Here is a 17469-nt window from a genome sequence, read left to right on the forward strand (position 1 = left end):
CCATATTAAGGGGCATTCTGCCTATTTATTTGAAATGTTGTCTATTTATGTGCCTCATGGCTGCTGAATTTATCTTGTTAGGGGCCTCATGGTTACTGAATGTGTCTTGTTGTGGCCTCATGATTGCTGAATTTGTCTTGTTGGGGGCCTCATTATTTCTGTATTTGTCTTGTTGGGGGCCTCATGATTTGTTGAGGGCCTCATGATTGCTGAATTTGTCTTGTTGGGACCTCATGCTTGCTGAATGTGTCTTGTTGGGGGCCTCATGATTGCTGAATTTGTCTTGTTGGGGGCCTTGTGTTTGCTGAATTTGTCTTGTTGGGGGCCTCATGATTGCTGAATTTGTCTTGTTGGGGGTCACATGAATGCTAACTGCGAGACTATGGGAACAGCTGAATCATCATCATATGAGACAATAGCATTAAACCTACTTTTTTAGCTTTTTAAAACAGAAAATTAAAACTGGGAGGTTCTAAAAAGATAAACACATTTTTCAGGAGTAGGATGGATGAAATTGTTTATCTTCACAGTTTATTTTCAACTTGAATTTTCCAAAATGTTCATGTATGAGTTAAAATGTTTGTATTTAGTCTATCGTGTTGGCACTTTGCGATAGATAAGTGACTTTTCGGTGGCAGTTTGGGCACTCGGCCTCCAAAAGGTTCGCCACCACTGTCCTAGTCTAATGTCCCACCATTCCACAGTTCATGTAAATTTGGCTTCACCCACAACCACACCCACATTCTGGTCCATGACCACACCCATTTTTCGGCACGGCGTGCTACACGCGCCACACAACATACCCCCAATTACTTACGTGGCGCTCGTAGCGCACCGCACCGCTTCCCCCCTCCTTTTTGCCCCCCCTTGGAAAATTTTCTGTGGACGCCCATGAACATGTCCGCAGTTGAAAACATTACCAACCTGTTGGGAGATCTCAGTAAGATTTTCTTACTCTTGAACACAGAAGCCTGTGCAGTTAGTTGTATAAACAAGAGTCACATAAAAAAACAACAAAGAAACTGTGACATTTTGAAAAAGAAGCACAGAGAGAACAGGTTCACAAATAGCGCAATATGTCACCAAATGGAGTAATGTTTGGTAAAAGGAAAAGGGTACCCACAAAGGTAGGTTGCAGAAGAGGCGACCAACCACTTAAGGCAGGTGGAGATTCACAAACTCGACTCCAATCGGGTGTCTAGAAGGTACTGGATGCGGTCGCTTTCTAAGGAAAAACAGCTGGTATTAATTGTGGCTATGCGACGTAGGACCAATAACACCCCTCCGAAGGAGGGTGAAAAGCGCAACAGGAGGCACTCAGCTACACAGACTATTGTGGCACTACATTTGACTTGAGGAAGTGGGCTGAGACCTACGAAACACATTGCAAGTGCCTATTAAAATGTATTTGTTCTATGAAGTTGTCATCATTGAGGTAAGCCACATCTCTTTTTTTTCCCTTCTAGTTGGTTTCAACTCAGTTTTATACACTTTTGGGCGCATCTTACCTCCTGTTGTGATTTAATAAAAAATCTGGACGCCCAACATTTCAAACCAATTACTTTAAAGTACCGGTAGCTTTATTTAGCAGCACTCAGATGTTGCTACTTATCACAATTAGGATGATAAGTGAAACTGAATTAGTACAAAGGTGAAATGGAGATAAAGAGATTAGAACAATTCAAACATGTTTGTCTTTTTTCTTTGTAGTGCCTCTAAATGTATCCCACAACTACATATTTGGGGCAGATATAAAGGGGAGTTACACCACCAGCTACACAGGGGCCCAGGGCTGTGGGGAAGGGCCAACTTCTTATCCTCCTTTCCTCTGACACAGGATCTGCCCTCCTCTCAAAGCAAGTGTTAATGTGACCACACTTGTTATGTGAGGAATTGAACACACCAATTATGGGAGGGGTTATGGTGACCACACCTATTATGGGAGGGGTCATGATGACCACACCTATTATGATTCCAGGTAGATAGGCATACTAGCTATGGGAATAAAGAGGGGATAAAGAGGGTTCCATCAAGGTTTTGGTGGAGGGCCCTGTGGTTTGAAGTTGATTACCCAGTTTGGGGCATATTACCAGGAGGCCAATAAATACTACTAATGCTCTAATCTGCTTTAAAAGCAACTCTACAACAGCAAATATAATAACGAACAAACACAGTCTTATTTGTATTCTTCTTTAATTTTGCACAAGTTCTGTAATCCGTGATCATACAAAATTCATAATGGAGAAAAGAAATTCTAATTGTCTTCAGCATTTGGTAACCCTCAAAATTATAAAATCTAAGAGTTCCAGACTCTTAAGGCAAAGACGACCGTGTACAAAAATATAACACAAAAAAATGTATAAAAAGCTTAAAAAATTTTCCTTTTGAGATATTTAGTGCTTGGGTAAGGCAGCAAGCATAAATATATTCTTACTGAACTTCCACTTCCCCGAGCCAGAGACATTTTACTGAATTACATACATTTTCCATATACAGTATATGTAGGAAACTTATTTTAAAAAATATGTTCTCAAGCTTTTAGCTATTTACTTGGAAATGTGTCATATTTGTTCTAATTCTGGCAGTTAGGGCAGTTAGTACATTTTAAGTAAGATTGTGATTTTTCATACAACATATACATGTTTATAATACATGTCGCTTCAGGTATCCTTTAAATACTCTGATTGAGTGGAATTCTATGATTATATTATATAACTCTTGATTGCAGTTTACGGTGAACACATTCTTAACTCTTTGAAAGGATGGCATCTCTATGTAGTGATTCCTAGTTTGTTTAAATTTACAATTTGTGAGAATAACCATATAAAACCATTACAGAGAAAAATGTACATTGTGAGTTAAGAGAGGAGGCTTGTATTGACATTGGAGGAACCCCAAAGTTGACCAGCGTAGATTGACGTCCTCTTCAAGTATGCAGTGTTCAGATCACATGATCGGGTAGCTGGCAAGGCTAGCAATGCCACAGGCATTATTCTTATCTCTGGCCATAAGGATATAGCCTTTATCACCCCAGTCCTCACCCCAGCTGCAGAGAAAAAACAACTACAGTCAGTTTACATATAGGAGCATATCACAATTACTGTACATAGGTGTTACTTGGGCGCCTATGGCACCAGGGAAGTTTGGATGCTGTCATAGGCACCAATTTTAATAGCGAAATATCAGCTATTTGTAGGCGCAATTTGTATAGCGGGCAGCCCCGGCTCCCAAATATCTAGTTATAGCTACTGATTGCAGCTATTAACCTCCTTGCCGGTTCAATTCCTATTTCAGGCAGCGCAGAAGGTTTTTTTAAGTTTTTTTTTTTTTAAAATCATGTAGCGAGCCGAGGGCTCGCTACATGATAGCCGCTGAGCGGCGGCATCCCCCCACCCACTCCGATCGCCTTCGGCGATCAGAGTATGCAGGAAATCCCGTTGAGAACGGGATTTCCTGCAGGGCTTCCACGGTCGCCATGGCGACGGGGCGGGATGACGTCACCGACGTCATGGACGTCGGGACGTCATAGGGAATCCCGATCCGCCCCTCAACGCTGCCTGGCACTGATTGGCCAGGCAGCGCAGGGGTCTGGGGCGGGGGGGAAGCGGCTCGGCGCGGCGGATTGCGGCGGATCGGCGGCGAGCGGCGGCGATCGGAAGTTACAAGCAGCTAGCAAAGTGCTAGCTGCTTGTAACAAAAAAAAATTATGCAAATCGGCCCAGCGGGGCCTGAGCAATCCTCCTGCGCAGGTTACCCCGAACTGAGTTCGGGATAACCGGCAAGGAGGTTAACATGGGTGCCTTTGGTGACACCCAAACCTCCCCAGCACTCCATATTGGCATGAATTGTGAAGGGAGGAGGATAGTTAGGGTTGGGGATCAGTTGCAGGGTTCTGTTACGTATTGGTTTGGATCGTCATTTGGGTTAGGCTTCAAATGTGGGGTTCGGTTAGGCATTGGTTGGTGGGTCAGTTAGTGTTAGGCATCCATTAGGGAGGTTAGCTATGGTTGGGCATCCATAGAGGGAGGGTTCAAGTGGGAAAGGGGCCAGGTTAGGTGATAGTAAAATATCTGGAAAAATTACTGATATTTTACTATCCAATTTACCGATACATTGAGCCTAATAGTAGAATATCGGTAATTTACTGATATTCTACTAGCGGCTTTCTCTGGCACCCAAATTACCACGGCATCCTTTTACATGTACGTGTGTAATACAGACATTAGGGATGTGGTAATAAAATGGACAGAGAGCAATTCTCCTGAAGATACATACACAGCACAGCACTAAATTGGACGTGCATGAAAAAAGGGTGCCGTGAAAAAAGGGCCCGACTTGATAATGAAATGGATAACGAAATATGATAATGATAAACTTAGTTGTCAAGCTTTGTTAACGATAAATACCGTTGTAAAAACAGACGAGAAATAATAACAAAAAGATATTAACATTAAATATCGTTACGTGATCCAACAATACGGCTTAGCCCAACCCTACCCTCACACAGAACCCTCCCCTGGTGGTGCCTAAAACTAACCACTTCCCTGGTGGCGCCTAACCGTAACCACCCCCCTGGTGGTGCCTAACCCTAACCACCCCCCACAGTGGTGCCTAACCCGAACTCCCCGGTGGTGCCTAACCCTAACCACCCCCCCGCCAGGTGGTGCCTAACCCTAACCACCCCCCTGCCAGGTGGTGCCTAACCCTAACAACCCCCCCGCCAGGTGGTGCCTAACCCTAACCACCCCCCCCCTGGTGGTGCCTAACCTTAAACCCCCCCCCCCCAGTCTTGCCTAAAACTAACCGCCACCCGGGTGGTGCCTAACCCTAACCACTCCCTCTGCAGAAATACCCTTTTACACATAGTAACGATAATATCTTTGATAACGTTAAATCTGTACATATACACAAAATAATATGACAAAAACTATAATGTTGCAAGCTTCTAAAACGATAATAACATACTTCAAAAGCTATAATGTTGTAATATTTATCGCGGCACCCTTCTTTCAGCTTCTTTCACCGTATTAATGATAATTTATTAGTCTATGGTCTATGGCGGGCCCTTTTCGTCCACCCTCAGCCAGCGCCCTTTTTTTCTTGCTACTATTGGACCTGTTCATTTTCTAGTGTTTAAACATACGGAATGTAGCTGACAGATCACTGATGCATCCAATAACATAACAAGTAAAAAGTAACTAAGCAGTTCGGGCTGACCCAAAACCACTAGGAAAGTATAGGGGACTAAAAGAGACTGAAAAGCCCTCCTACTAAAAAGAGATGCTTAGTGTGATGTGCCTTCTTAAAACAGAAGTTACTTGCGATAATTCAGCTTTAAGTGAACATCTGTGGTTACCCACAATGCACCGCTACTGAATATGCAAACAGGCAGTCTGCATGTGGGGTTGATGTGGCTCTGTAAAATTGAAACCTATAGGCTTGCTGTACACCATTGGTTCTGGATGTAAGCCTGGCTTCAGGGGCATAAAAAGAAAATTTGCATATTCAGCAGTGGTGCATTGTGGGTAACCACAGATGTTCACTTAAAGCTGAATTATCGTAGGTACCTCCAATAACATAAGTTTCACTTTTGCTATAAGTTTCCAGTCCCTTGTACAGCCTCCCATAGTCCCATTGATTTCTGTTCACTATAGTAAATGCAAAGTTATTTGCATTGCATGTCGGTACTTTTTGCATGGCATATAGAAAACTATCGCACATTTGTTTTCGCAATAAATTTATTCCTAACTGGCTCCATTCTGTAGCTCCTTGCTGCCAGGAAAGTGGGATTTGCTTCCGCAACAGAGAACTGTCGTGCAACTGACTGTGCCCACCTCCTCCCTCTGCTGAGAGCGGTTAACCTTTTGTTTCCAGGACTGCAGCTCAGCAGTTCTTCCCTGTTCAGCGTGTAATAAAGGATTTAAATCTTCCCTCACTTTTTCCACTCTGTTTATAAAAGCCATGTGCATCTTTCACCACCCTGCCTGCAATAAAGTAAACTGAATTTTAATGCTTTATGTTTAAATCTTTTTCAAAGACACTGGGGAGGTTGTGGGAAGGAACAAGAAATAACACTTAGGTGTGGTCTCAGTGCTGGTCACAAAGAGTTATGGCCCGTACTCACGGGCTGCAGAAGTGGCCTGTCGCCAGCACACGTGAGCGTGCTAGCGACAGGCCGGCGACAGCTTCTCTCCAGGTCCCTCCGCGTACACACGCGGAAGAGGGACCAGCGGCGAGACGGAAGCTGTCGCCGACGTTCCTCCTCCCCCCGCCGGAAGCTCCATTAACCTCTATGGAGGTTGCTGTCGCTAGTCCGCGTACTCACGCGGACTAGCGACAGTTGCGGCGGAGGTGCGGCGGCGACTGTTGCCATGCGATTGAAACTTTCAATCGCATGGCGACAAGAGCGACGGGCGACAGTTCGGGGTGCGCGCGCGTGCAACGGCCCATACTCACGGGCGACCTGTCGCCGCAACACGCGCGCGCCGCGTGTTGAGGCGACAAAAGTCCCTCGTGAGTATGGGCCATAAATCATTGTTGGTCAAAATGATTAAGAATGATTGTTTCAATTCGCAAAGGTTTGGTGGTTGAAGGTGGGCGGGGCATGATGGTATCTATGCCGGGGGCCTAGATCAGTATAGCTGGAGGGAGACCTGGGAAAGCGGCTCTTGTGGAATGGTGTAGTATGGATTTTTAATAGATTTCACGATGAAATCTATTAAAAATGGAGGTGCAGTGTAAGGCAGTAATAGAGCGTAGGCAGGGCCGGCCTTTGACCTGAGCGACCGGTGCGATCGCTCAGGGCGCCGGCTTCCAGGGGGCGCTCGTGCCACCTGACCTGGCCGCATGTGTTTTAATAACTGCAGGGCCCCGGCTGGGTCCGTCTCGCTCCGCCCCCTGGTGCGCTGCTGGGGGTGATGGTGCAAACATGCCCGTGTGGCCGCCGTGATGGAGGGGGGAGCCGCGGGGAGGGCAGCCCGACCTCTCCCTCCCTTCCTCTCCGGGCACCCTCCGTGCTCCCCCCCTCCGATCCGATGCAGACTGCTAAGGGAACAACTCACCTTCCTGGTTCCGATCGCCGGCTCCTCTCACTTGCTGCTGGTCGCCTCTTCTACCTAGCCGCTGATGCACAATAAGCTTCCTGCTTAACAGGAAGTTTATTGTGCATCAGCGGCTATGTAGAAGAGGCGACCAGCAGCAAGTGAGAGGAGCCGGCGATCGGAACCAGGAAGGTGAGTTGTCCCCTTAGCAGTCTGCATCGGATCGGAGGGGGGGAGCACGGAGGGTGCCCAGAGAGGAAGGGAGGGAGAGGTCGGGCTGCCCTCCCCGCGGCTCCCCCCTCCTCTATGGGGGGGGGGCTACCTACCTACCTAGGGGGGGGGGGGGGTGTTACCTACCTACCTACCTAATCTATACTGGGGGGCAGCTACCTATCTAATCTATACTGGGGGCACCTACCTATCTAATCTACACTGGGGGCACCTACCTATCTAGCCAATACTGGGGGCACCTACCTATCTAACCTATACTGGGGGTAGCTACCTATCTAATCTATACTGGAGGCACCTACCTGTCTAGCCAATACTGGGGGAACCTACCTATCTAACCTATACTGGGGGGCAGCTACCTATCTAATCTACACTGGGGGCACCTACCTATCTAGCCAATACTGGGGGCACCTACCTATCTAACCTATACTGGGGGCAGCTACCTATCTAACCTATACTGGGGGCAGCTACCGATCTAACCTATACTGGGGGCAGCTACCTATCTAACCGATACTGGGGGCACCTACCTATCTAATCTATACTGGGGGCAGCTACCTATCTAACCTATACTGGGGGTAGCTACCTATCTAACCTATACTTGGGGCACCTACCTATCTAATCTATACTGGGGGCAGCTACCTATCTAACCTATACTGGGGGCACCTACCTATCTAACCTATACTGGGGGCACCTACCTATCTAATCTATACTGGGGGCAGCTACCTATCTATCCTATACTGGGGGTAACTACCTAACTAATCTATACTGGGGGCAGCTACCTATCTAATCTATACTGGGGGCAGCTACCTATCTAATCTATACTGGGGGCATCTACCTATCTAATCTATACTGGGGGCAGTTACCTATCTAATCTATACTGGGGCAGCTACCTATCTAACCAATATTGCAGGTACCTACCTATCTAACCTATACACTGGGGGCAGCTACCTATCTAACCTGTACTGGGGGCACCTACCTATCTAACCTATAGCTGGGACAAGTATACTGGCTACCTATACTGTGGGCACTCATCTGGCTAACCTATACTGGGGGGGATCTGTAGCTGGACACTTACACTAAGGGGGGGGGGGGGGGGATCTGCTGCTTAAATACACTATAAGGGGATCTGCGACTGCAAGACTAGTAGCCTAAGCCCATATACACTAAGGGGGGGATCTGGTCTTGCATATGTAGGCAGATCCCCCCTTTAGTGTATATAGGCTTAGGCTACTAGTCTTGCAGTCGCAGATCCCCTTTTAGTGTATTTAGGCAGCAGATCCCCCCGCCATCCCCCCCCCCCCCCATTAGTGTATGTGTGTGGTGCACTCACACTCGAAGAGGATGAATGTGGGGGGGCACCAAAATCTGGTTACGCTCAGGGCGCTGTGAAACCTAAGGCCGGCCCTGAGCGTAGGTATGTGCGCGCCGCCGGTGGGCTGGGCGCAGGGTGAGCCGAAAGACATCTCACCCTGCTGCCACTCAAATCCCCAGGGAAATACTATTCCCTCTCCGAGTCGTCGTGTGTTGGAGGGAGGTGTAAGTCAGGGTCCAGTGATTGCCGGAGACTTGAATTACCCCGCAGTCTAATATTACTTCTATGGGGTGACTCATTTCGGTGCTGAAGGCAATGCACCGAAACCACCTGCTTCGATGATAGATGCCTCTCTGATCAGAATTGGTTATCCTGTTGAAATGCTTTAAAGCGGTATCGTCACCATAAAAATCAAATTTCAACAGCAACTGGTCTGAGTGTATTAAGTGATAAAGATGCTAATCCTGCATTCAAAACTTTCAAAACTATTTCTGCTGTTATGATTTGGAGTTATCACATACTTAAGGAACAATGGCCCTTTAGTAGTCCGTGCCAAAGAATTGCATGCTGGGGGTTCTTTTTATCTATAATCTATTCCTCCTCTTCCCTTTAGTTCCCTGCCTGCTGCTTATCTGAAACCTAATCCCCTACTCACTTGTGTTTCCAAGCCAGGCTGAGGCGACTCAGCGATTGGAGGAGACAAGAAAAAAAGTAAAGGGCAGAAATGACATCACGAGTTAGTCTTAACTGTGGGCAAAAGACATGGCCCCCACTAGGAACAGAATTCTCGTCATCTATATACAGGATCTTCTCAAAAAATTAGCATATTGTGATAAAGTTCATTATTTTCTGTAATGTACTGATAAACATTAGACTTTCATATATTTTAGATTCAAATACACACAACTGAAGTAGTTCAAGCCTTTTATTGTTTTAATATTGATGATTTTGGCATACAGCTAATGAAAACCCAAATTTTCTATCTCAAAAAATTAGCATATTTCATCCGACCAATAAAAGAAAAGTGTTTTTAAAACAAAAAAGTCAACCTTCAAATAATTATGTTCAGTTATGCACTCAATACTTGGTCGGGAATCCTTTTGCAGAAATGACTGCTTCAATGTGGCGTGGCATGGAGGCAATCAGCCTGTGGCACCGCTCAGGTGTTATGGAGGCCCAGGATGCTTCATTAGCGGCCTTAAGCTAATCCAGAGTGTTGGGTCTTGCGTCTCTCAACCTCCTCTTCACAATATCCCACAGATTCTCTATGGGGTTCAGGTCAGGAGAGTTGGCAGGCCAATTGAGCACAGTAATACCATGGTCAGTAAACCATTTACCAGTGGTTTTGGCACTCTGAGCAGGTGCCAGGTCGTGCTGAAAAATGAAATCTTCATCTCAATAAAGCTTTTCAGCAGATGGAAGCATGAACCCACTTTTGAACCAGAAACAGAGGCAGAAGCGCCTGACCTGGGCTACAGAGAAGCAGCACTGGACTGTTGCTCAGTGGTCCAAAGTACTTTTTTCGGATGAAAGCAACTTTTACATGTCATTCGGAAATCAAGGTGCCAGAGTCTGGAGGAAGACTGGGGAGAGGGAAATGCCAAAATGCCTGAAGTCCAGTGTCAAGTACCCACATTCAGTGATGGTCTGGGGTGCCATGTCAGCTGCTGGTGTTGGTCCACTGTGTTTTATCAAGGGCAGGGTCAATGCAGCTAGCTATCAGGAGATTTTGGAGCACTTCATGCTTCCATCTGCTGAAAAGCTTTATGGAGATGAAGATTTAATTTTTCAGCATGACCTGGCACCTGCTCACAGTGCCAAAACCACTGGTAAATGGTTTACTGACCATGGTATTACTGTGCTCAATTGGCCTGCCAACTCTCCTGACCTGAACCCCATAGAGAATCTGTGGGATATTGTGTAGAGAAAGTTGAGAGATGCAAGACCCAACACTCTGGATGAGCTTAAGGCCGCTATCGAAGCATCCTGGGCCTCCATAACACCTGAGCAGTGCCACAGGCTGATTGTCTCCATGCCACGCCGCATTGAAGCAGTCATTTCTGCAAAAGGATTCCCGAACAAGTATTGAGTGCATAACTGAACAAAATTATTTGAAGGTTGACTTTTTTTGTTTTAAAAATACTTTTTTTTATTGGTCGGATGAAATATGCTAATTTTTTGAGATAGGAAATTTGGGTTTTCATGAGCTGTATGCCAAAATCATCAATATTAAAACAATAAAAGGCTTGAACTACTTCAGTTGTGTGTATTTGAATCTAAAATATATGAAAGTCTAATGTTTATCAGTACATTACAGAAAAGAATGAACTTTATAACAATATGCTAATATAAAATCGTGTGTGTGTGTGTGTGTGTGTGTGTGTGTGTGTGTGTGTGTGTGTGTGTGTGTGTGTGTGTGTGTGTGTGTGTGTGTGTGTGTGTGTGTGTGTGTGTGTGTGTGTGTGTGTGTGTGTGTGTGTGTGTGTGTGTGTATGTGCCGCGATCACGCGAAAACGGCTTGACCGATTTGAACGAAACTTGGTACACAAATCCCTTACTACCTGGGGTGATATGTTCTGGGGGTCTCGCGGCCCCCCTGCACACGTGGGCGGAGCTACAAACAGCAAATCAGATTTCACCCATTCAAGTCAATGGAAAAAAATGTGAAAGGCTGCCATTCTCACAGTAATCAAGCCAGAGTCCCCACACATGGCCCAGTTGGTCACTTGGTGACCGAGGTTACAAATCCAGGAAAAGTGGGTGGAGCATAAAACTGCCAATCAAATTTCAGCCATTCATTTAAATGGGAAAATGTAAACTGCAGCCATTCTTAGACTGTTAATCGCAGGCTTCTCAAACTTGGTACACTTGGTCACTGGGTGATTACGCTTCAAGAAAATGGGTGGAGCCTACAACAGCCAATCAAAATTCACCTATTGATTTTCAAGGGGAATATTTAAACTGCTGCTATTCTTACACTTTTAATGGCAGAGGCTTCAAACCTGCTACAGTCGGTCATTGGGTGACTGGGGTCCAAATTCACTAAAGGGGCGGGGCCAAATACAGCAAATCAGATTTCCTTGGTGAATAAACTGCTTCCATTCACATATTTTTTTATGCCAGGAAGTGGAACCTGAAAGCTCACAAACTTGGTCATTGAGTGACTGTGTGTGTCAAGGTAACAAAAAGTGGGCGGAGCCCAAACAACTTTTATTGGGAAAATATATACTGCAGCCATTTTTACACCGTTAATGGCAGGGTTCTCAAACTTTGCACAGTTTGTCACTGGGTGACTGAGATTAAGATTTTGGAAGGTGGGTGGAGCCTACAGCAGCCAATAAAAATTCACCTTTTGATTTTCAAAGGGAATATTTCATCTGCTACCATTCTCTTATACTGTGAAAAACAGATTCCTCAAACCTGGTACAGTTGGTCGCTGGGTGACTGGGGTCCAAATTCCGAAAGGGGCGGAGCCACAAACAGACAGATTTGTTTATTTTTCAATGAATATACAAAGTATTGATACCAAGGACCCCAAAGCCGATAAACTTGATAATTGAGTGACTGTATGTCAAGGTTAGAAAAAGTGGGCGGTGCCAACAACTACATTTTTAACATGGCAGGGTTCCCAAACTTTACACAATTGGCCACTGGGTGACTGGGATGAATATTCAGAAATGTGGGTGGAGCCTACAACAGCCAATCAAAATATACCTATTGATTTTCAAGGGGAATATTCCCATTGCTACCATTCTCAGAGGCCTCAAACCTGATACAGTCAGTCATTGAGTGACTAGGGTCCAAATTCACTAAAGGGGTGGAGCCACAAACAGCCAATCAGATTTGTTAGATTGATTTCAGACATTCTGTTATTGGCAGGGTTTTCAAACGTGACACAGTTGGCCACTGGGTGACTGGGACTAATATTCAGAAAAGTGGGTGGAGCCTACAGCAGCCAATCAAAATTCACCTTTTGATTTTCATGGGGAATATTTACATTGCTGCCATTCATGCACTCTTAATGGCAGAGGCCTAAAATCTGCTACAGTCAGTCACTGGGAGACTGGGGTTTAAATTCTGAAGGGATCAGGCCAAAAACAGCCAATTAGATTTGTTTAATTTCAATGGCAAAATGCAAAAATGTTCAAATTCAGTAAAGGTGCCGAGCCAAAAACAGCCAGATTTCTTTGCTGGATAAACTGTTTACATTAGCACAATTTTGATGCCAGGAACCCAAAAGCTCACAAACTTGGTCATTGAGTAGTGACTGTGTGTCCAGGTTACAAAAAGTGGGTGGAGTTAAAAACAGATTTTTCTGGGAAATTGTAAACTGCAGCCCTTCTTCACTGTTAATGGCAGGGTTCTTAAACTTAGCATAGCTGGTTACTGGGTGACTGGGATTAATATTCAGAAAGGTGGGAGGAGCCTAAAAATGGCAATCAAAAATCACATGTCACTTTTCAAGGAGAATATTAAAATTGCTGCCATTCTTGCACTTATGGCATAAGCCTCAAACCTGGTACAGTTGGTCATTGGGTCACTGGGGTTCAAATTCAGAAAAGGGGACAGAGCCACAAACGGTGAATCAGATTTGTTTCATTTCATGGGAAAATACAAATTATTGATGCCAAGGACCCCAGAGCTCACAAACTTGGTCATTGAGTAGTGACTTTGTGTCCAGGTTACAAAAAGTGGGCGGAGCCAAAAACAAATTTCACTGGGAAAGTGTAAACTGCAGCCCTTCTTACACTGTTTATGGCAGGGTTCACAAACTTTGCCCAGATGGTCACTGAGTGACTGAGATTAATATTCAGGGAAGTGAGTGGAGCCTATAATAGCCAATCAAAATTCACCTGTTGATTTTCAAGTGGAATATTTAAATTGCTGCCATTTTTACACTGTTAATAGCAGATGCCTCAAACCTGCTACAGTTGGTCATTGGGTGACTGGGGTTCAAATGCTGGAGAGGGGCTGAGCCACAAATGGCCTATCTGATTTGTTTAATTTCTATGGGAATATACAAATTATTGATGCCAAGGACCCCAAATCTCACAAACTTAGTCATTGAGTGTTTGTGCGTTAGGGTTAGAAAGTCGGCGGAGCCCACACCAGTCAAATACATACCCGGGCAATGCCGGGTCATCAGTGGGTGGAGACAAATACAAATTTCACTGGGAAAATGTAAACTGCAGCCATTCTTACATTGTTAATGGCAGGGTTTTTAAACTTTGCACAGTTGGTCACTGGGTGACTAGGATTAATATTCAGAAAAGTGGGTGGAGCCTACAAAATTAGGCTCCACCTATTGCTTTTCAAGGGGAATATTTAATTGCTACCATTCTTGAACTGTTAATTGCACAGGCCTCAAACCTGGTACAGTTGGTTATTGGGTGACTGGGGTTCAAATTCAGAAAAGGGTGTGGAGCCACAAACAGCCAATCTGATTTTTTCATTTCAATGCAAATTATTGATGCCAAAGACAGCAAAGCTCACAAACTTGGTCATTAAGTAATTGTGTGTTAGGGTTAGAAAAAGTATGCAGAGCCAACACCAGCCAAATACATACCCGGGCAACGCCGGGCAATCAGCTAGTTTACTATATAACATTCACTGAAATTAAAACGTGGACAGTATAATACATGTGTTATGTAAGTAGATCAAGTATTCATCTACTTATACATGTGTTTTTCCCCTGGCATAGTATGACTGATCCTACTGCTTTAAAATAACTATTTTTTTACAGCTGTACAAATGAGTAATTAGCAGCAGTCTGGTAAATACCTATTCTTCACTATCCAGTGCTTGGATTTCTTCTGTGCACCATATCCTACAGCTAGGACAGCGTGGTTTATCTCTTCAGGACTACATTCTGGATCATAGTATACACCTGTATGATAGGTACAGAAACAAAACACATGTCAGGCAAGCATGAGTTACAACAGCAGACATTTTAACTTTAACCTCCTTAGCAGTAATCTCGAGTCAGGCTTGGGACACAAATCCCCAGCTCAGACCAGTACTCCCATGCCTGATTGAGTTATATGCAGGAGCTGCTGCAGATCTCTCTGAGGTATGTTTTTGTTTCTTGTTTTTAAGGTCTAAAAGCTTGTTAAAAAAATTGCATGGCTTTTAGACTCTAAGGCCCGGTTCACATTAGCGGTTGCTATCCGGAATCGCCGTGCCGGAGCCGTGCCGGAGCCGGACCGCATGCGGACCGGACGAAACGGACGCACGGCATAGCAATGAAAGTCTATGCGACCGTTCACATGCGTCCGTTTCGTCCGGACCGGAGCCGGACCGGATCCGGACTCCGGCGTCCGTTCCAACATGCGCTATTTTTTGGTCCGGCTGGTCCGGCTGACGTATCCGGACCGGAGCCGGAATGTTGCATCCGGCCAATGGAAACCAATGAGAACCGGAGAGCGCACAACACACTGGCTATAAAAACCGGATGTTGTACCACACTTCCTATGCAGACTCTATGGTATGGTGGCCATTTTGGATGGGGACCACATGGCACCAGCGTTCACAGAGTGGAGCAGCAGTGACTTCATGCTGGAGCTGTTTGGCAGCAATATGGAGCAGGATCAGTCTGATAGCGAGGGGGTGAGGCCCTACACATCAGAAGACCTCATCCTACAGGTGCAGCAGGTACCAGCCCTGTGGGACAAGGGGGATGCGGACCACAGCAACATCAAAAAATGCAGAGGCCTGTGGAAAAAAATTGCCAAGCTGTATGTGGAGGACTTTGAGAACTTGAGCAAGAGACAGCAAGGCACAGAGGGTATGTTGACTAGAAGTTTTTTTTTTGGGGGGGGGGCTTGTGGTTTAAGCTTGTGATGTATTCAACTTTTGCTATGGATTTGTGTCACCCACGTGTTGCCCACCCACCCGTGGCCCACCCACCTGTTCCCCACCCACCTGTACCCCACCTGTGATGTATCCCACCCACCTGTACCCCACCTGTGATGTATCCCACCCACCTGTACCCCACCTGTGATGTATCCCACCCACCTGTACCCCACCTGTGATGTATCCCACCCACCTGTACCCCACCTGTGATGTATCCCACCCACCTGTACCCCACCTGTGATGTATCCCACCCACCTGTACCCCACCTGTGTTGTATCCCACCCACCTCTACCCCACCTGTGATGTATCCCACCCACCTGTGTTGTATCCCACCCACCTGTACCCCACCTGTGATGTATCCCACCCACCTGTACCCCACCTGTGATGTATCCCACCCACCTGTACCCCACCTGTGATGTATCCCACCCACCTGTACCCCACCTGTGTTGTATCCCACCCACCTCTACCCCACCTGTGATGTATCCCACCCACCTGTGTTGTATCCCACCCACCTGTACCCCACCTGTGATGTATCCCACCCACCTGTACCCCACCTGTGTTGTATCCCACCCACCTGTGATGTATCCCACCCACCTGTGATGTATCCCACCCACCTGCGATGTACCCCACCTGTGTTGTATCCCACCCACCTCTACCCCACCTGTGATGTATCCCACCCACCTGTGTTGTATCCCACCCACCTGTACCCCACCTGTGATGTATCCCACCCACCTGTACCCCACCTGTGATGTATCCCACCCACCTGTACCCCACCTGTGATGTATCCCACCCACCTGTACCCCACCTGTGTTGTATCCCACCCACCTCTACCCCACCTGTGATGTATCCCACCCACCTGTGTTGTATCCCACCCACCTGTACCCCACCTGTGATGTATCCCACCCACCTGTACCCCACCTGTGATGTATCCCACCCACCTGTACCCCACCTGTGATGTATCCCACCCACCTGTACCCCACCTGTGTTGTATCCCACCCACCTCTACCCCACCTGTGATGTATCCCACCCACCTGTGTTGTATCCCACCCACCTGTACCCCACCTGTGATGTATCCCACCCACCTGTACCCCACCTGTGTTGTATCCCACCCACCTGTGATGTATCCCACCCACCTGTGATGTATCCCACCCACCTGCGATGTACCCCACCTGTGCACATAAAACATACACAATGACCAATTATTATACATCAATTTATTGTAAAAAATTAATACATTTAAAATCACTCAAACTTGAAACTCCAAAATAAACACATTTCAACAAAACATATTAAAAACCAAACATTCACCCTCGTCCAGGTGGTGTGGTAAAATAAAGTCTCAGTTGGTCCCTGTTCCGCAGTGACACTACCCTTGGCCTGGTTGCATACCTCCGCAGGGGCATTAGTGGAAGCACATTCGGGGGTTCCGGAGTCTCTCTTTCCTCCTGCCGCACAAAGTTGTGGAGGATGCATGCTGCCTTCACCACGACAACTGCGTTGCCCGGTTTCAGCAGCATGGGCGTGTGGAACACCCTCCACTTTGACACCAGGATCCCAAATGTGCACTCCACCATTCTCCTTGCACGGCTCAACCGAGCATTGAAGTGTAGCTGGCTGGCATCAAGTCCCCTGTCTGGGTACGGACGCATTACATGGTCGGACAGGGCGAAGGCCTCGTCCCCCACAAACACATAGGGGTAGGCCGGTGCCCTTGTCCCAGGCCAGGGTCTGTCACGGGGGAGACGCAGTCTGCCTTCCTCCATCAGCCGGCAAAGGGTCGTACGCTGGAAAATTCCAGAGTCATTGGAACTACCGTACGACCCCACATCCACGTACACAAACTTGTAGTCCGCATCTGCCACTGCCATTAGAACAATGCTGAAGTATTTTTTATAGTTGAAATAATGGCTGCCACTCCCCACGGGTTTCTGAATCCGGATGTGTTTCCCATCCAGTGCGCCAACACAATTAGGAAACTTGCACTCGGTCCAGAAGCCCTGGGCGATCTCCTCCCATTTCGTGGTGTCCGGCACAGGC

General features: G+C 46.5%; 1 protein-coding gene across 1 annotated transcript in view; it reads right to left on the reverse strand.

The window, feature by feature from the left end:
- Nucleotides 1–2176: 2176 nt before the first annotated feature.
- LOC137532589 (cathepsin K-like) overlaps nucleotides 2177–17469 on the reverse strand; it is a 97518-nt gene continuing 82225 nt past the window's right edge. Inside the window, exons 7-8 of the mRNA XM_068253255.1 lie at nucleotides 14362–14467; nucleotides 2177–3046 (exon numbers count right to left, since the gene is read on the reverse strand). Coding sequence (XP_068109356.1) covers nucleotides 2947–3046; nucleotides 14362–14467 — 206 coding nt within the window. The 3' untranslated portion in view covers nucleotides 2177–2946. The remainder of the gene's footprint in view (nucleotides 3047–14361; nucleotides 14468–17469) is intronic.

The sequence above is a fragment of the Hyperolius riggenbachi genome, chromosome 9 (assembly GCF_040937935.1).
Source record: "Hyperolius riggenbachi isolate aHypRig1 chromosome 9, aHypRig1.pri, whole genome shotgun sequence".
In the NCBI taxonomy this organism is placed as follows: Eukaryota; Metazoa; Chordata; class Amphibia; order Anura; family Hyperoliidae; genus Hyperolius; species Hyperolius riggenbachi.